General features: G+C 39.4%; 1 protein-coding gene across 1 annotated transcript in view; it reads left to right on the forward strand.

The window, feature by feature from the left end:
* LOC124799548 (probable methyltransferase-like protein 25) overlaps positions 1-21,690 on the forward strand; it is a 78,143-nt gene that overhangs the window by 15,640 nt on the left and 40,813 nt on the right. The window contains exon 2 of the mRNA XM_047262931.1: positions 10,167-10,718. Coding sequence (XP_047118887.1) covers positions 10,167-10,718 — 552 coding nt within the window. The remainder of the gene's footprint in view (positions 1-10,166; positions 10,719-21,690) is intronic.

Raw genomic sequence — 21,690 nt, forward strand, 5'->3', positions numbered from 1 at the left:
AATGATTGCCTTCTGTATCCAAGAAGAGTTGCCACCTGTCCTCAGTGCACCTGAACACATGCTGCAACATTGTTGGGGTCATAGTATGCACCACTGCTGAAATGTGTTCAGACAGGTGCTGCAGTCCCTAATTTTCACATTGTACATGTGATTCTTGATGTGACTGCATGCAAAGAAGTCGAAGGTTGTTAGATCAGGTGAGCGTACTGTCCAGAACCATTGTGAGCCATGTCCAATCCAGAGTTCTTGGAATGTCTCATTGAGATAATTATGCACAACGTACGCAAAGTGCCATGGGGCACTGTCTTGTTGAAACGCCACTGAATCCAGAATGTTCTCAGGAGACAATTGGGGCTGCAGGAATTCTTCAAGCATGTCCAGGTATTATGTTGATGTGACTGTTGTTCCAGCAAAAAAGAATTGACCATACTTGTGCTGTTGGATGAGGCACAGCCATGTATTTGCCTTTGTAGTGTTACATTATAATTCCATGGCATTGTGTGGTCACTCATTAGCCCATATCCTGCTGTTATGGTGATCAATGAAGCCACAGGTATGAAAGGTGGCCTCATCCTGGAACAGGATATGCGCCAACAAATGTTCGTCATTTACTACCCCAATGTAGGGCACATGACCATGCCTGCCGCATTGTACTATGTTCCAAGATCATGAGGCAGCTGGATGTGAAAGCCTCTTTTTTTTCCAGTATGAAGCAGAAGGTTTGCCACACAGTGGACTTCATATGGTGTCCACAGTTTCCTGTGATGTTGGCAACTCTCCAGAACATTTCTCATCAGGAACATTCCTAGTTTGCTAACCAAACCTCTAATTGTTGTCCACATTGGCACTTCTGTACAGTAACACTAAAAAACCATTCTTGAACCTCAGCAAAGGACAGTCCATTAAGTTTCCAACTTACGACACTGATTCATTGTTTCGTGGTCAACATCTTTCTGATTACCTGCAATAAAGAGACCAAAAAATATTGTTGTCCTAGAAATGGTTGGGAGATCTGGAGCAGTCTGTATAATGGTAACAATAAAAAAACCACCTATACTCATCAAGACTTAATCCTTAAATGGTATTATACAATTTTGTAATGTAACTGTATTTGGTGTCTGTCAGGCTCCAGAAATTTACTATTGAATTATACCATATTGTTTTAACTTTTTTGTTGTTTATTGAGATGCAGCTAGATACAACATATGTTTACAGCCATATGACAGCAAGAAAAAGGGAAACAGTGAAATGGTAGATGATGATCCAAAAAAAAGTGTATTTTTTGTATGTTTCCTGACTCTGAGTCAAAATCATGAAGGTACCGTCAGTGAAGCCAGACCAGACCAGGGATTTGGGATTTTGAAAGGCTAGGTAGCTTTCCCTAGACAACCCATAAACAGGTTAGCATAAAAATCTGCTACCCAGCCAAGGGCTCTTGCGTGGCGCTCTCCTGTGCCAACCTGTTTACGGACTACCTAGGAAATCTTCGTAGCATCCAAAAACCACGAACTCTTGGTCCATTGGATTCAGGGCCAGGATACCCTATCCCCATTCCTTCACGGTTTCAACACCTGCTTTCCCATCCACTTCACCTGATCCTCCTCAACACAGTGTGTTACCTTCCTGGGCATTGACCTCTTCCTCTCTGAAGGCTCCATCCACACCTGTGTCCACATTAAACCACCAGCCACCAACAGTACTTGCACTTTGGCAGCTGTCACCCCTTATGCACCAGAAAATCCCTTCCAAATATGCTGGCCACCTGGGGATGGTATATCTGCAGTGACAGGAGCTCCCTTGCCCAGTATGTTGGAGATCTCACAAAGTCCTTCATAGACAGGCCATATCCCCCTGATCTAGTCTGCAAACAAATTTCCGATGCCATATTCCCACACACTCCCAATCCTCCCACAACCCCCAGGAACCAGAACCAGAATTATCACCAGATATCACAACTGAACCACATACTTCACCAGGGCTTTGATTATCTGTCATCATGCCTTGAAATGAGAGACATCTACCCAAGATCCTTCACACCCCTCCTGTTGTCCGCCCAGCCCAGTCCATCCCTATACTAGTCCCAGTCTGAACCCCTTGCCACAGGGATTGTATCCCTTTGGAAGATCCATGTGCAAGATCTGCCCAATCCCCCCGCCCCCAACACTTCCTATTCCAGTTCTGTCACAGGCTTATCCTACCCCATCAGAGACCGCGTCACCCGTGAAAGCAGCCACACCATATAACAGCTCTGCTGCAATCATTGCTCAGCATTTTGTATAGGTAGGACTACCAACTAGCTTGCCACCAGGATAATGGCCACTGCCAAACAGTGGCCAAGGACAAAGTGGACCACCCTATGTTACAACATGCAGGTGTATGTAACATGATTGATTTCAGTGGCTGCTTCACAACCTGGGTCATCTGGATACCCACCCCTCCACCACCAGTTTTTCTTAACCCTTCAGATGGGAGTTATCCTTACAACACATTCTCTACCTCCAAAATCATCCCAACGTCAACCTATGGTAGTCTACTGTTCCCAAACCTTCCACTCAACTGTTTCACCTAGCGAGGTGGCGCAGTGGTTAGACACCAGACTCGCATTCGGGAGGACGATGGTTCAATCCCGCGTCCGGCCATCCTGATTTAGGTTTTCCGTGATTTCTCTAAATCACTCCAGGCAAATGCCGGGATGGTTCCTTTCAAATGGCATGGCCGACTTCCTTCCCCGTCCTTCCCTAATCTGATGAGACCGATGACCTCGCTGTCTGCTCTCCTTCCCCAAACAACCCAACCCCAACTGTTTCCACCTCCTCTGCCTTGTCACCACCTCACAGACCACCTCCCCTCATTGTGTGTTGTTCTTCACTGGTGCACCCACCGATCTTTTCCCCTTCTCTGCTTCTTTCTTTCCCACTCCCCATTTTACCCCCTCTCCCTCTTCCACAGTCTCCCAACGTTGAGTCTGGTAATTCTATCCTACCACATACAGTCCCTCCACACTCTGCCAGGCAACACTGATTCCACATCCTCCACATGTATCCTGCTCCTCCCTCCCCCCACCCTCCCCTTCCATGCCCTGCTCTGTGTTGTTGCTCCTGCTGTTCGACGCATGTCTGTTACATTCTGGTTGCAGCAGCCGGAGATAGCATTCGTGTGGTGAGGTGTGCTTGCTTGTGCAAATTGTGGTACTTTTTTCTTTTCTGAAGAGGGCTTTGACCAAAAGCTTATACGTAAAATAATTCTTTTCGTCATATCTGTCTGCAGTTCAGCAGGTCATCTTTACAGAGAGTGAGTGTGTGTGTGTGTGTGTGTGTGTGTGTGTGTGTGTAGCACATTTTATAAATCCTCAAGCAGAAAACTGAGTCTGGAGCTATTCTGAACATTAGAGTAGGATTGATGGAGAGTGAAAGCACTGACAGCACACCCCACGTCAACGTTGGTAAAAAATATTGCTATTAGACACTTATGAGTTGTTCTGCTCAATGTGTAGTTTTCACTCTTCATATAAAGTCTGTCAGTACCATCTTTATTGAAATTAGAAAAACAAATTATCTCTGGCTTACCAGTGTCTGAATTGAGTTGTGGAGTGCTACATGTAAGATCACTGCTTTTGACTTCGGCCTTATATAAGATAAATAAGTTATGTTCTCTGTGCCATCATAAACAGAAGACTTTCTGTGTGTGTCTTACTTGGTTGAAACTGTAGTGGGATCTTATTTCTATTTTTCTTCATAATTCCTATATTTAATTGAGTTGTTTTTAGAAAGTCATTGACAGTTTCAGTTGAGATGATCCATTTGTCTGCTGTGATATTTCAGTATGTCTTGTGGACTGGTTTGGTAGGTATCTGTACAGCCTGTGTGAGAATACTCAGTTTCTGTTCTGTGGAGAGATTTTTGACTCTGTTTTTCCATGAATAAATATGGGCATTATATTAAGTTCTGTTTACTGGCATTGACATACATATAATTACTAATTTTCTTGGCATGTTCACCTGAAACATAAATCTCAACACACACAGTAAGACCTTGAGAGTCAAACTGCTGATAGATCTTAAAAAATCTGTTAAAATAGTCTTTCCTTCTCATCCCATATGGTAAGTCTCCACTAGTTCTGGGTGACTTTCCCAAAATCTACTCCTTATCCTAGACCTATCTAGCCCATTTCCTTCACCATTCTTCCTTCCCCATCAACCCTTCTGCTGGAAAAAGGAGCCACTGGCTCCAAAAGCTTGCCGATCACAACAGTCTTTTATGTGTGTTTCTTCTACCGCTGCATGGTAAGTAAATTTTATCAATGTAAAAAATGTTAGCATCTTCATTGTTACTTTCTTCCCTGTGATTTAGATTTTCAAATCAAAGAGCTGTCAGTGTAAACATAAAACCTTTTCTTAGTGATAGTGTTGTGAAAAATATTGCTTCCAGTGCTATCCATTGAGAAATGATTTGGATCAATAACACTATCTTCAAAAATTAAATCAATAATTCTTCCAAATGTATTTCAAAGTTTCATTAATTTACTTTCAGAAGTCAAGAATAACCATTCTGTTCAGGTTGGTTTTGAATGGTAAGATGGATGTGGTAGTGGCTCGATGTTGTGCGAATTAATTATGAGACACTGTCAGTAATAGCTGTAATATACAATAATTATCACAATAAACACAACATGTTGCTAATCACATCTGATGAATGACAGTCACTTTGTTAGTATTATACATCTGTGAGATATTATTGTGACTTTACTACACAGTTACTGAAGATGAATTAGTGTGAATAGCACTCCACCTTCACTGCAGGAAGCCAGCACTCCAAAGAAATGATACATAGAGGGAAAAGACAAAATGATTCCGGAAGGAAAGGGGAGGAGATTGCTGCCAGGAAGTTTGACTGCCATCTCACAGACATATGACACCCATTAAAGTTTAATATAATTGAAGCACAGAAAAGGAGACATTTTGTAGCCCTATCATTGTTTGATTGTGTTTGCAATGAATTTAAATGGTGTTCAATCCAGATATTGTTTTGATGCAGCTCCCCATGCTACCCTATCTTGTGCAAGGTTCTTCATCTCTGAGTAACTACTGCAACCTACATCCTTCTGAATCTGCTTAGTTTATTCGTCCCTTGGTCTCCCTCTGTGCTTTTTATCTGCCACACTTCCCTACAATACTAAATTGGTGATCCCTTCATGCCTCAGAATGTATCCTACCAACCAATCCCTTCTTCTAGTCAAGATGTGCCACAAATTCATCTTCTGCCCACTTCTGTTCAGTACCTCCTCATTAGTTACATGATCTACCCATCTAATCTTCTGCATTCTTCTGTAGCACCACATTTCGAAAGCTTCTATTCTCTTCTTGTCTAAACTATTTATCATCCATGTTTCACTTCCATACGTGGCTACTCTCCATACAAATATTTTCAGAAAGGACTTCCTGAAACTCAAATCTATACTCAAAGTTAACAAATTTCTCTTCTTCAGAAACACGTTCCTTCCTGTTGCCAGACTACATTTAATGTTCTCTCTACTTTGACAATCATGAGTTATTTTGCTCCCCAAATAACAAAACTCATCTACTACTTTAAGTGTCTCATTTCCTAATCTAATTCCCTCAACATCACCTGATTTAATGTGATTACATTCCATTGTCCTCATTTTGTTTTTGTTGGTGTTCATCTTATATCCTCCTTTCAAGACACTATCCATTCCGTTCAACTGCTCTTCCAAGTCCTTTGCTGTCTCTGACAGAATTACAATGTCATCGGCGAACCTCAAAGTTTTTATTTCTTGTCCATGGATTTTAACACCTACTCCAAACTTTTCTTTTGTTTCCTTTATTGCTTGCTCAATATACAGATTGAATAACATCGGGGATAGGCTACAACCCTGTCTCACTCCCTTCCCAACCACTGCTTCCCTTTCGTGTCCCTCGACTCTCATAACTGCCATCTGCTTTCTGTACAAATTGTAAATAGCCTTTCACTCTCTGTATTTTACCCCTGCCACCTTCAGAATTTGAAAGAGAGTATTCCAATCAACATTGTCAAAAGCTTTCTCTAAGTCTACAAATGCTAGAAAAGTAGGTTTGCCTTTCCTTAATCTATCTTCTAAGATAAGTCGTAGGGTCAGTATTGCCTTGCGTGTTCCAACATTTCGACGGAATCCAAACCAATCTTCCCTGATGTTGGCTTCTACCAGTTTTTCCATTTGTCTCTACAGGGGGAGGACAATGCATATTTGAATGCAGTTCATTCATGTAGTCAGTATTACAGGCTATGAAGGTAAGGTAAAAAACGGATAAAAGTTGTGCATTAGAATTCCATTAATTATCTCTTCATGCCCTTTTTCTGTTAGAGTGTGGAAAACAATCAAGATGCAAATATTGGTGTCACATTTTAGCCTCACAAAGAATGTGGAAGAAATGGAGCACACAGACTCTGTTTATGTAAGAAATTACGTGAATGACAGTATTGACGTATTCTGGAATCGTCTTGAGTTGCACACCAATGGCGTCCAATCTAATCTGTTATAATTTTCAACAGTGTACTGAAAGAGAAGAAATTGATGAAATGTATGATGAAATAAAAGAAATTATTCAGGTAGTGAAGGGAGATGAAAATTTAATAGTGATGGGTGACTGGAATTCGAGAGTAGGAAAAGGGAGAGAAGGAAACATAGTAGGTGAATATGGCTTGGGGCTAAGAAATGAAAGAAGAAGCCACCTGGTAGAATTCTGCGCAGAGCATAACTTAATCATAGCTAACACATGGTTTAACATTCATGAAAGAAGGTTGTATACATGGAAGAACCCTGGAGATACTAGTAGGTATCAGATAGATTATATAATGGTAAGACAGAGATTTGGGAACCAGGTTTTAAATTGTAAGACATTTCCAGGGGCAGATGTGGGCTCTGACCATAATCTATTGGTTATGAACTGTAGATTAAAACTGAAGAAACTGCGAAAAGGTGGGAATTTAAGGAGATGGGACCTGGATGAACTGAAAGAACCAGAGGTTGTACAGAGTTTCAGGGAGAGCATAAGGGAACAACTGACAGGAATGGGGGAAAGAAATACAGTGGAAGAAGAATGGGTAGCTTTGAGGGATGAAATAGTGAAGGCAGCAGAGGATCAAATAGGTAAAAAGACGAGGCTAGTAGAAACCCTTGGGTAACAGAAGAAATACTGAATTTAATTGATGAAAGGAGAAAATATGAAAATGCAGTAAATGAAGCAGGCAAAAAGGAATACAAACGTCGACAGGAAGTGCAAAATGGCTAAGCAGGGATGGCTAGAGGGCAAATGTAAGGACGTAGAGGCTTATCTCACTAGGGGTAAGATAGATACTGCCTACAGGAAAATTAAAGAGACCTTTGGAGAAAGGAGAACCACTTGCATGAATATCAAGAGCTCAGATGGAAACCCAGTTCTAAGCAAAGAAGGGAAAGCAGAAAGGTGGAAGGAGTATATAGAGGGTCTATACAAGGGCGATGTACTTGAGGACAATATTATGGAAATGGAAGAGGATGTTGATACAGATGAAATGGGAGATATGATATTGCGTGAAGAGTTTGACAGAGCACTGAAAGACCTGATTCGAAACAAGGCCCCCGAAGTAGACAACATTCCATTAGAACTCCACTGACGGCCTTGGGAGAGCCAGTCCTGACGAAACTCTACCATCTGGTGAGCAAGATGTATGAAACAGGTGAAATATGCATTGTCCTCCCCCTGTAGAGACAAATGGAAAAACTGGTAGAAGCCAACATCGGGGAAGATTGGTTTGGATTCCGTAGAAATGTTGGAACACGTGAGGCAATACTGACCCTAATACTTATCTTAGAAGAAAGATTAAGGAAAGGCAAACCTAAGTTTCTAGCATTTGTAGACTTAGAGAAAGCTTTTGACAATGTTGATTGGAATACTCTCTTTCAAATTCTGAAGGTGGCAGGGGTAAAATACAGAGAGCGAAAGGCTATTTACAATTTGTACAGAAAGCAGATGGCAGTTATAAGAGTCGATGGACATGAAAGGGAAGCAGTGGTTGGGAAGGGAGTGAGACAGGGTTGTAGCCTATCCCCGATGTTATTCTATCTGTATATTGAGCAAGCAATAAAGGAAACAAAAGAAAAGTTCGGAGTAGGTGTTAAAATCCATGGAGAAGAAATAAAAATTTTGAGGTTCACCGATGACATTGTAATCCTGTCAGAGACAGCAAAGGACTTGGAAGAGCAGTTGAACGGAATGGATAGTGTCTTGAAAGGAGGATATAAGATGAACATCAACAAAAGCAAAACGAGGATAATGGAATGTAGTCGAATTAAGTCGGGTGATGCTGAGGGAATTAGATTAGGAAATGAGACACTTAAAGTAGTAAAGGAGTTTTGCTATTTGGGGAGCAGAAGAACTGATGATGGTCAAAGTAGAGAGGATATAAAATGTAGACTGGCAATGGCAAGGAAAGCGTTTCTGAAGAAGAGAAATTTGTTAACATCAAGTATTGATTTAAGTGTCAGGAAGTCGTTTCTGAAAGTATTTGTATGGAGTGTAGCCATGTATGGAAGTGAAACAAGGATGATAAATAGTTTGGACAAGAAGAGAGTAGAAGCTTTCAAAATGTGGTGCTACAGAAGAATACTGAAGATTAGATGGGTAGATCACATAACTAATGAGGGGGTATTGAATAGAATTGGGGAGAAGAGGAGCTTGTGGCACAACTTAACTAGAAGAAGGGATCGGTTGGTAGGACATATTCTGAGACATGGAGAGATCACCAATTTAGTATTGGAGGGCAGCGTGGAGGATAAAAATCGTAGAGGGAGACCAAGAGATGAATACACTAAGCAGATTCAGAAGGATGTAGGCTGCAGTAGGTACTGGGAGATGAAGAAGCTTGCAGAGGATAGAGTAGCATGGAGAGCTGCATCAAACCAGTCTCAGGACTGAAGACCACAACAACAACAACTGAAAGAGCTTCAATTTTATAGTTTCACATACCATTCGGTGGTTATCTCCATGAAGTTTTGATTATTTTCCAGAATGATTATATATATTGATCAGTGTCTTTGGCTATTAGATTTGCTGTGTGACAGTTTCTATCCTCGTAACCAGAGTGCTATACTGGTCTAACAATTCCACCAAGCTGTACACAAGTTTGATGGTGCAGCATTGGTCATACTTGTGTCTGTCCATATTTATAATACCCTTGAAAACACTACTTCACTTCAGCCACACTCGACTTTCATTTAGCAACTGCAGCAAGTTGAAATTGGAACCGAGTCAGGGGTAGAATTCAACCTAACTGCCATGTGGATGAGGAAGCAGTAGAGTTAATTATCAGTTAATGCAGTGTTGCATCTGTGTTGAGGAACATATATTATTCAAAAGTCAGAAATTTATCATTACCTTTCATGTGTATTTACAGTGTGTCCCAGAAGAAACTGTCAATTTCAGGAATATGATAGGAACCATCATTTGAACCAAATAGCCTAGTAAACATGGACCGTAAAATGCATACCTTACGAGTTATAAGCACTTGTTCGATAGAAGAGATATATTTTCACAGTAGCAAAGATAGACAAGTGCTCATATCTTATAAGGTATGCAGTTTAGGGCCTAAGTTTTTTGGACCTTTTTCCTTGTTTTGGCACATACTACATCCTCCAAAAATACGGAAAGCAAAGAGCTTGTAGTAGAAGAGGTTTGTTTCACAGTATCAAAGACGAAGTAGTGCTCATAGCTCTTAAAGTATGCATTTTAGACCATTTACTTGACATTTTTGCTTCTAATGGTCATTCCTGTCATATCCCTGAACACTGACCATTCCTGCAGGGGCAACCCTGTATGTAGTGAAACATACCATCTCAAAAATAAGTGGTTATGTTCCATCATTATTATTTATCAAGGCAGTCTGCATATTTGCCTTTCAGATTTTATATTTAAATTCTTCCTCATCTGTGACATGTTGTCTTTATTCTGTGCTATCCATTTCATTATTATTTTTTTCACTGTTCTTGTTCGGTGAAGAAATAACATGTTCATGTTTGTTTTGTAGCTTCACAGCTGATTTTCAACATTAATACTATGTTAGTTTTATTGTTGACCATCATATTTTGAATTTATTCTCGATATAAAAGTAATTACTCCGAACTGATGTTTACAGAAAGCTTGGAGACCAGCCTTAATAAAACTGGAGAAGCCTCAAACAGAGAAGACTCAAATTCGTCATGGAAAGCATTGGAAAGCTAAGATGCAAGCTGATGCCTCAACTTCTCAAAATCAGCAACTGAGTGAGACTGAAAATCTTGAGTCCAGTGAGGGTGTATTTGCTTTGTACAAGCAAGCAACAGCATATATCTCTGAAGAAACTGATTTAGCTGCCCTTGTGACAGAACATTTTGGTAGCTATGATTCTTGCAGTAATATTCTTTTAACAGGGCTGCACACTTGTGGTAATCTGGCACCTGCTTGCCTACAGTTGTTTATAAGGGAGAATAATGTAAGTGCAGTGTGCAATGTTGGTTGCTGTTACCATCTTCTTGAGGAACACTTTTGTGAAAATCCATTTCCAAAAAGACTTTTGTGTGATAGCGAACACAAACTGTACCATGGGTTTCCATTGAGCCAGTATTTGATAAGGAAAAAATTTGTTCTGGGGCGCAATGCCAGGATGCTGTCAGCGCAGTGTGTGCAAAGGATCTCAGTAAAAAGAGAGGTATATTTGTATGTTCTGATTAATGATGGAATGCTATAATTTTGAACTTACAAAACGGTGTAGAGGAAAGAAGATCAGTATACACACCATTTCATTGCCTAATAGGAAATACACAATTAAGCCTCAGTTTTCAAGAGTCAGTTTTTCACATGGACTAAGTGTCTCCAGTATATTTCAGAAGACATTATAAACAGAAGGCATGATATTGTAAGAATAAATTTTCTCCAGAAAACTATCTGTGCAGTAGTTGCCCATCAACACTTGTGGTTCTGAGGAGTTTTTCTGGTGCTAATAGATTTCTTTTTCCTTTGATCTTAATATCACATTTATGTGTTTTACTTTTCCTCTGTACTTTTGTCTCTCTCTCTTTTTTTCAAAAAAGGCCCAGTCCTGCAGTACCAGTAAGGATTTTAGTGAAAGCACTTTGCCAGTCTGTTAGTCTGTTACTAAAAGCAGAAATTATGGTGGAAAGAACATTTTTGATTAGTAACTGAAATGCTAGAACCTTTTCAGGAGGAACTGCAAGTGACATTTTGGCAGTCAAAGTACAATAAGCACTTATAATTTCAGTGAGATATTCACAAAAATTACATAGGAGGGATGGTGTGCCAACCAATGTATAATGTAATGTCGAACCAAAAGAATTCAGAAAGTTGTACTTAGTAATTCAACTAAGATAGTCCAGGGACATAGTTCTGATGGGACAGAAATCGCGTATGGGGTTCTCCAAGGCTCAGTCTTAGACCCACTACTGTTCCTTATGCATGTAAATGATCTCCCGTATAATACAGAACATGCAAAGTTAGTTCTTTTTTGCATATGACACCAGTATTGTAATCAATCTAATCATACATACAATAACAGAAGAAATGGTAACAAAGTTCTTAAAACTGTCATTGTCTATTTTTCTGTGAATGGGCTCACTCTCAGTTTTAAAAAGACTCCACATATTCAATTCTGCATACCTAGGAGTACTACACAATGATAAGTGTAACACGTCATATGATGAGGAAATAATAAATTGGATGGAACTTATAAAACAGCTTAGTTCGGCCACATTTGCACTTAGGATCATCACAGATCTTGGGGAGAGACAAATCAGTAAGTTGACATATTTTGTATATTTTCATTCAGTAATATCATATGGAATTTGTCTAGGGGTAACTCACTTTAAAAAAAGAAAGTCTTCATTGGTAAAAACCTTGCTGTAGGAATAATGTGTGGTTCTCAAATGTTCAAATGTGTGTGAAATCTTATGGGACTTAACTGCTAAGGTCATCAGTCCCTAAGCTTACACACTACTTAACCTAAATTATCCTAAGGACCAACACACACACCCATGACCGAGGGAGGACTCGAACATCTGCCGGGACCAGCTGCACAGTCCATGACTGCAGCGCCTTAGACCGCTCGGCTAATCCCACGTGGCATGTGGTTCTCATCCACTATCATCTTGTAGACATCTGTTTGCGGAGATGGACATTCTTACTACTGTATCACAGTATATTTATTCCATTGTTACACTTTTTGTAAAGAATCCCCTACAGTTCATAAGAAACAACAGTGTACATAGTTACAATACCAGAAGGAAAAAGATATTCATTATTCCACCTTGAGGTTGCCTTTACCATAGAAATGACTGCAGAGTGTCGCAGCGAAAGTTTTTAATTACTGTCACTCTAGTATAAAATATCCACTAACTAACTGTCATTATAGTATCCATGTAATGATAAAGCATATAATGACAAATAATTCAAATCTGGATAATGTACAACATTCCAAGGTGAATAACAAAGCTCACTGTGAACCAAATGAAAAAAAATAAATTAGAAAAGACTGTTGGTGAATTGGATCCATGCTCCGTGCTAGAGACAAATAGTTAGTGAAGCACAGGATAGTGGAAGCGATCCAAGAAGCTGCATAAATATCATCATATCTTGATAAGATTTCAAAGTGGTGCAAAGATTGGCAAATTGCTTAAAATGTCCAAAAATGTAAAATTGTGAACTTCACAAAATGAAAAAATGTAGTATCCTATGACTACAATATCAATGCGTCACTGTTGGAATTGACCAACTCATACAAATACCTAGGTGTAACACTTTGTAGGGATATGAAATGGAATGATCACAAGGGCTCAGTCAGACTTTGGTTTATTGGTAGAATACTGGGGAAGTGCAATCAGTCTACAAAGGAGATCACTTACAAATCACTCATGAAACTTGTTCTAGAATATTGTTCTAGTGTGTGAGATCCATACCAAATAGGACTGTAAGAAGGCTGTCTTATGATTTTAAAAAAGGTTTTCATAAAAGAAGTTTGAATTTGTATTTCATTGCTATTTTAGGCAGTGTTATTGAACTGGGGAGAAAAGAAATTTATTGCACTGTTTGACTAAAAGGAGAGATAAGCTGAAATGTCATATTCTAGGACACCAAGAAACTCATTTGATAATAGAAATGGAGGAGGAGAGAGGTGCAGTCAGTCAAGGAGGTAGGGATAAAAATTGTAGGGTGGGGGAGCAGGCAAAGATTGCAAACAGTTCTATATCTATATTCTGCAGATCGCTGTGAATTTCATGGCAGAGGCTACTTCACATTGTACCACATCTTAGGGTGTCTTCCTGTTCCATTTGTATATGTACCTGTAGCAGTTCCACCTTCTCTGTTTATCTCTTCATTGATTGCCCTCGGTGTCGATGTCCTGCGTTGCTACACTGGCTGAAAAATGGGATTTGTAATTCCGACACTGACTAATGAAAATAATGTAGCCGACAGGTGCACAGTTACATTACACTCTCTTTTACTTTCACTGTTCACAACCCCTCAATAATGCACAGTTATTTGGCCAGTACACAGTTGTTTAACTTTCGATAAGCCTCATTAATAGTTTGCAGGTAAACCTCCACATACTGGTACTATAGTTTGCTATTGAACATCTACAAGCAGTAAAACCTATCCACAAAGTTCACAGTTCTTGAAGAATAGAAAAGTATGTATGGAGCAGACACTGTCAGTGTTTTAACACACGGTCTATCGGTGTAACACTTATTTCACTGTTAAATTGAAGCATTGTTGTTGCTCTAACCAACACAGATTTCTCGTCTGAAACTCAGCTATGGACTGACTGTCTCATGACCAAAAATCAGGCCCTTAGGCATCCTCACAATAATAGGTACTGAAACTTCACATTGTTTGATGTTTAATTTACAGAAATAATAATTAAAACTTAACTCATTAAATTAACTGAATACATTGAAACATTGATTCTTTTTAACAGTTTCTTCTACTGCAAGAGTTAGGCCGAATTATTTGTTTAAATCATGAAATTAACAAATATGAGTATGCAAACAGTACTTTGGACAAAATTGTTAATTACTTTGGAATTAATTAAGGGCTGACTTTGCTAACATGTTTTGAAATAGAGCCAAATAAATTGTTTAGTAATACTATTAGTTGTTCCTTCAAATGTTTGTAATTAGTACAGAATTTATATTTGTTTATACATCAACAATAGAATTTAAGTTACGAAACAATTACTGATTTCACCCTATACTGAAAGATACCAACTAGGAATAGTCAAAATAAATTAGAAAATCAATTACATACCTAAAACTAAGCACAAAATTAGATCTGGTTTTATATTCTTTAAAACTAAGGGACAGTCTTTCTCTTTTATGAAAATGTAGATTATATTCACATATGTTAACGGTAAATAGTTAAAAGTAACAAAATGAATTTAAGGAGGCAGATGGAAAAACAAGAAGGGGATTAAAATTATCCGAGCTTGCTTCGTCACATACCACAGGAATAATGACTATTTAAATGCATCTGTGTGCACAGTAATTATTCTAATCTCATCTTTGCAGTCCCTATGCAAGTGAAAGGTTGCAGGCTGTAGTGTATTCCTAGATTCCTCACTTAGTACTGTTCTTGGAACATTGTAAATAGGCTTTTGCATTGTAGTTGGCATCTATCTTCAAGTATCTTCAGGTTTTCCAGCATTTCCGTGGTGCGCTCTCTTGAGTCAAACAAACCAATGACCATTTATACTGCCCTTCTTTGCATAAGTTCTGTATATCTGTTAGTCCCATGGACGTCAGTCCCACACATTGGGCAAAAATTCTAGGATGGGTTGCACTAGTATTTTGTAGATATCTCCTTTGTAGATCGACAGCATCTTCCCAGTATCCTACCAATGAATTGCTGCCTTTGACTGGTTCCAATTGTGAGTCATTGATGTTGTAGTCATGCTTTATGAAATTAACAATTTTATATTTCTGAAAATTTATTGTATTATCTGGTTGGATATTTGCTCAGCTTTTTATCACATATTACGTCGTTAATGTCATCTGCAAAATGTCTGCCATGTAAGATATGTCCCTAGGCACATGTGAAATTACTTTTACACCTTTTAGTGACTCCCCATCCAAGATTACATGCTGTGTTTTCCCTACCACATAATGCTCAATCCAGTCACAATTCTGTCTGATATGTGATGATACTTTCACCAAAGTAAAGTCACTGGGAGATCCCAGATCTCCCTAGACAGAAAAAGTTTACTTCCACTGTGTACAACCGTCCCCTTTCCTTGCATATGTGTGAGAGGTGAGTCTTATGTGTATATGTTAAGTGTAGGTGAGTGTAATGTGTGTGTGTGTGTGTGTGTGTGTGTGTGTGTGTGTGTGTGTGTGTATAGTATGGTGCCATGTTTGTGTTGGATGGTGGCGGTGGTGGTGGTGGTGATAATGAGAGAAAGGAGATGGTTTCACTAATTCCAATAATAAGGTACAAATGGTGCTAAGTTGCAGTAGTTATGAATAAAAGAAGAAACCTGCACAGATCAGACTAATGTGGATAGCTGCATCAAATCAGGGTTTTTTTTTCTTTCTTTCTTCTCCTCCCCCCCCCCCCTCCCCCTCCCCTCCTGAAGACCACAATAAAAGTGTGCAGTCTGTTTCTTTTTATAGCAATTTTTTTATTTGTTTTACTTTTTGACCTAAGTGGGAGGTGTGCAGCCTGGACATTGGCGTATTATTGGGAGAGGGGTGAGTCGACTGCAAGAGATGTATTGTAGGCTGTTTTCTTCCGCATGGCTTCCCACTGCCCAGCCATTGCATGGAAGAAATATAAACAACTCTCAGGTAGCCATCACAGTGGCATGACAACAATAGTGTTGTGCTAACATTCCCACTCTTTTTCTCTACTGGCTGTCAGAACCTACTCTGTAGCAATGGCCCACTATTGAAAGAAGCCTGAATAATTTCACGCAATAACTCCACTTCTTCAGGAAAATTTTCAAATAACATCTTTTATAAGTAAATGCAACACTGGTTTTTGATTGTGTTCAGTCACCCAAGAAGACCAAAAGACTCCCTAGAAAGAGTCCAACAGAAGGGCTGAAATGTTGGGTTTTGGGAAATTCTAAAAAGGAGTAATATGTCTTAGCCACCCAGAAGATTTTACCCAAAATAGTTCATATTCTGGGCTGATCAACCTAATTTATGTTTTCCATGAGTTCCCTACATAAGTTGATTGCCAGGTGGATCACGTTGATTAGGCCACATCATTATTCCTTCCTCATCCTTATTCAACTGTGGTGGAACTCTCAAATTTAATGTCCCCTCTATCAATGAAATGTAAAACTCGGAACTTTATTTCCTTGCAAATCACCAAGATGAAACTTATTTCCTAATTTTAAATCCATAGTTTGTACTATAATGGAACAGTCTCACCTGTATCATCCTAAGCATATACCTGTACAGGTGAATGACATAAATGCACTTCAGTACTTCAAAAGACATAAAAGGGCGCAATTTTTTTCACAATATGTGCTATTTGGTGAACAATGCTGTCCACAACTGAGAAGCAGAAATATAGACACAGGTTGCAATCTACAGCAGAATAGTATGTGCTGTTCTAAAAATGTCATTAATATAATTGTATCAACATTGTGTGAGTGACATTGTTTACATACAAGCAATGTAAACATATTAAATCAACACATATTTTCAGAATACTGATACTTCTGGAATAATAATGGTCAAATTCATTATTTGTGTGGCCAGGTGCTTGCTAGCCGCTGTCTAAGTAATTGTCTTCTTAATGTGCTGACATATCACAGAAATTTGATTCTTTTCTTGTTTGCTGGACCACCAGGGCCTAAACTCATCCTCCTCAGTTTCTGGTTTGCACCTGAACAGATGTTGGGTCCTTTCCCTCTACTAAACTAATGTTTTTTATGGAGAACGTTGAAAACATATTTGGATAACTGGATCATTCCAACCCAAGTGACCACATTTTTCAGAAGTTTCCCACTCTTCCATTTCTGATTTTGTTAACTTACCATGAGTTCAGATGTACCATGGAAATGAACTCATGCAAAATTTTAGCTCGTAATACCCAGTATGTTGGAAACTGTGGCCCTATATCTGAGAAGCTCTTCAACAAGGATGTGGTGAAAATGAGCAAACCCCATTGTTTGAACATTTCTTAATACAAGGGAACAACAACCAGTATCTCTTGTTTTCAGATCCTACACAACTTTTGACCCTGAATCAGAAGAAGACAGTGTCTCAGTGTGTAAAACACTTTCTTTGTGAGCCAGTATAATGCATCTAAATACCTCAAAAAAACCTGCAGACAAAAATAATTTGATTTTTTTTAGCCTTCTTTGAAGTCATATATCTCTGGAAGAAAAAATGTGAAAGAACTACAACTTGGCATATATATTAACAGAACATGGGGAGGACTCTGTCAATACACTTCCTGACTAAGCAATTTTTGTGGATCATAGTAACATTGTGCCAAATATAAAACTGCAGAAAGTGAGCTAAGTTCAAGAACAAATACTGCAAAGAGGTCACTTCAGAAGTTCTTCTTTCCAGCATCACTGGAAAGAGCACACTTTTCTCTACTGGAAACATCTTTTTGTACCTTAGCATTGATTCAGCAAAGGGATGAAAAGCAAGGTTGAACTTAACAAAAATCGTGCACAGTATGCTACCATCACAAGATGGTACAGCTTGCTATTCGCACAGTGCCAGGTCAGGCAACAGTGGTGATTGGCAAACTGATGTCAAGAAATAGATCACGATAGAAATTTACAGGAAGAATAATTTGAAAATGGCCATAATTTAGCCGGATCTTGCAAAAATTGCCAATTTCTACCAATGGATTTGAACCAATGTTCATGTTAGTCAGATTTCAAGTGATACAAATTCTTTTTTGACCTCTATTTATCAATCAGCTGACACCAGTGTGGCTTTTGTGTCAGTTTTAAGCCTTATTCCAGGCCAATACAATGCCTGCATCTACGACAATCACTGGTGGATTGGTAACGTGAAGGTGGTATTGAAGACGTGATGCTGTGGTCACTTTTGGTCCACCTTGGTCATTCTATTGGCCTGAAAGAGAAGATAAATGTTGGATTCCTGAACACTCCGTTATCAAGAAAATTGCAGCACCTTCAGCAACTGGAGCAGGAGATCAGTATAATTTTCCAGAAGCCATATTGAACAGTATTGAAGAAAAATTTAATTCCATGAAGCAGTAATTTTAAATAGCACAGGGTTGGGAACAAACATGAAGGTACCCATAGATTGGCTTGGGAACTGTGACAAAAAAAACCAACTGAAGCTTTGCAATCTTCATGAAGAAACCCACAAACACATCTAGGGAACCAAGGTGAGAAGCCCAAATGAGGCTTTGGAACCTCGATGAAGAAACCAACAAACACGGCTTGAGAATGAAGGCTAGAAACGCAACTGAGGCTTTGGAACCTCAGTGAAGAAACCAGCAAACATGGCCATCTATATGTAACAGGACAAGCAAAGATTGATAACTTGCCACTGCAACCGTACATGCTCACTACTAGCATAGGAACAGAAACTGACTCAGCTAATGGTTTTGAACTGGTTGAGTCATCAAATTTCTATGGTTTTTATGGTTAGCTGGAACACCAACATTAACCTACCAGTTGTCATTCTGGCTTGTTCAGCAACATGTACCGTGTTGCACTCATAACACATTGAACATGACATTTGCTGGAGTCCCAGCTCGTATTTGGTCCATTTGGTGAAATGACTCTGAGATCCAACAGGATGTTGCTAGTGCAGGAAGTTGTGTTCTTTGCACTGGTGCTGGAAAGAAAAATTTCTGAAATGATACTTGTGTGCCATATTTATGTCTAAATTTTGCTCATTTATTGTAATTATAAATTTGATGTCTTGTTTGTGATCAAGTATAATTGAAAATGATTGGCTAAGCACATAAATATGCTAACAGAATCATGTCCCAGGCATTGTCAACAAATATGCCAAGCTATAGCTTCCTTTGCATTTTTTCTTCCTTAGATATCTGACCCCAAAGAGGGTCAAAAAATCTGTGAATTTTTCTCTGCAGGTTTTTTGAGTCACTTTAATGCATCATGCTGGTTCACAAAATGCTTTATATTCTGTCACACGGTACTTTTCTGATTCGTAGGCAAAAGTTACCCAGGACCTGAAAGTAAGAGTTTCCTACTTGTTTTTGTCTTGTAATAAAAGAGCTTCACTGGACATTGGAGAGTAGCTACAAATGAAACAGTATACAAGGAAATAGAACTGGTAATGAGTACAATCAAGGAGAAACGCATTTAATTTTTTGGACATCTAATCAGAACACCAGAGAATAGGATCATCAGGAGAATAATAGGAAAATTCTGGAATAGTAAGTGCAACATTACATGGATTACAGAAATGAAGGAAGATATGGATGAGCTACAGATTACATTGGAAGCCCTAAGACAAAACTGACAAAGTCTGAAAACTCACAGACAAACAAATGAGACTGCAAATGAGAATCAACAAAAGACAATAGGAAGGGTCATTTCCGATGAAGAAAGAAGGATGAGATCCGAGAGAATGAAGAAGTACTGGGCTGACAGGAAACTGAAAAATTCTTTGTCTAAAGTTGGCTAGAGTGGTCCAATGAAGGCCATAAAATGTAAGAAAATAAAAATAGCTTCAAACATCAGTTTTGTTCATTTTGAGGCACATTTATCAATAAGCCATCCAAATAGAAGGCCATTGTTTCTCATACACTGAAGCTCAAGATTTAAAATTTTGCATAGATTCATTTTTAGGATAAGTCTACACACACACACACACACACACACACACACACACACACACACACACACAGCAAATAACAGGAAAATTGAAGCTCAAGGGGCAGGAGGCCCATGATCTCTTGAGATGGAATGACCGACTCTCTTCTGCAAATCCTGTCCAGTTCTGGTATTACTCTCTTGCAAACAATGTGGTGGTGTACATGTTACCATCACGGCCCTCAAGAACCTTGATAACATGCAGGGATTAATTTTTCACCAGGGCCTAACCCAGCAGACAGACGAAGTAGTACGCATACCCTTGGAAAGGTGAGGGGTCCTCTTGGTACGTCATATACATCAAGGCCTGCCAGACAACAAGAAGACACAGGTACATTCATCCTCATTTTAGAGTGATATTTACTCCCAGAAGAGGTCAAAATCATTTGTTACTACTGTGATGTGAAGTTGTTTTCCTATCACCAATGCAGTGTTTTAAATGCCATATTTTTGGGATATGTCTTCCCAGTGTACTTACAGCTCAATTTGGAGAGACTTTAGCCAGACACATCCTGAAAATCCACCATGTGTGTTACCACTTGTTTGTGTCAATTGCTGGAATGACCACCATCTCCAGTCCCACAATTGTGCTAACCAACTCTATTGGATGATTAAGTGAATGAAGATGCAGAACAATTAAACAATTAGAAGCAATAGTGACCCAGATGGAAACCTCCATCGCTCCTCCTATAATATGAAAATTAAAAAAGGTAAAACATTGATCGTAGTGGTAAGCAGAAAAAACTCCATTGCCCAATGCTCACTTGACAATGAATGACTGGAGACAGTTGAATGCTTTGCCTGCCAAGCAAGTAAAATTACATCAGATAGCAGGTCAAGGAAGAATATTGCAAGCTGATCCACCAGTAGAAAGCTACTTTGAATAGGAGAGGAAATCTTTTCACAGCTAGCAGCATAGACAAACACCTCAGGAAAAACCTCGTAACGATGTTTGGAGTGAGCTGCTGCACAAAAGTGAACACGAAGACTCGGAGAAGCAGAAAAATATAAAAGAACAGCCTTTGAGATTTGATACTACCCCAGAATGCTCAAGATGTACTGGGAAGACAAGCTATCAAACAAATAGGTGCTTCCCAGAGTGGAGGAAGGATAGCCTTGTCTCCTGAAGGTAACTGAGCACAGGAGGGACACATGGGTCAGCCCTCTCTGCTTACTCACAATGTTGTTATAAAAGTATTATTAAAGGGATGGTAGAATGGAAAAATACAAGAGGCAGATCAAGATTAGAATACATCAACCAGATACTGGAAGCTGCACCATCTATAACACTCAAGGGGAAGGCTGAAGAGAGAAATGCATAGTGAACTGCTGCTAACCAACCTTATGGTTGAAAACCTAAGAAGAAGAGGGCTGTTGGAACTGTACTGACCCCTACAGAGCACCTGAAGGGGACTGTACATTGGTTCACACAGATGCCGTCAGTGAGCGAGTTTCCCTCTTACCATGTTGGAAGGAGTAGCAGTGTGATGTTTATTTGTTACCATTTATTTGCCTTGAGGCGGGGCATTGACTCATCTTGAGATGACCCCTCTTAAGCCAACAACTCTCACCCTTTTCTCCTTCTTGGGGATTTCAGTGTGCACCACACCTGTGAAGAAGAACCGCTTTGTCTAGTAGAGGCCTTCTAATTGACTGGCTTCTTTCTGTTCTTAATACATGCCTCCTTTATGATGGTAGCCCTACCCACTTAACTGCTGTCCATGGCACCTTTTCGCCTATCAACCTGATGATCTCTTCCCCCCCAATCTCATGGCTTCACTACATAATGATCTTTGTGACGGTGACAACTTTCCGGTGATCCTGT

This window comes from Schistocerca piceifrons, chromosome 1, assembly GCF_021461385.2.
Source record: "Schistocerca piceifrons isolate TAMUIC-IGC-003096 chromosome 1, iqSchPice1.1, whole genome shotgun sequence".
In the NCBI taxonomy this organism is placed as follows: domain Eukaryota; kingdom Metazoa; phylum Arthropoda; class Insecta; order Orthoptera; family Acrididae; genus Schistocerca; species Schistocerca piceifrons.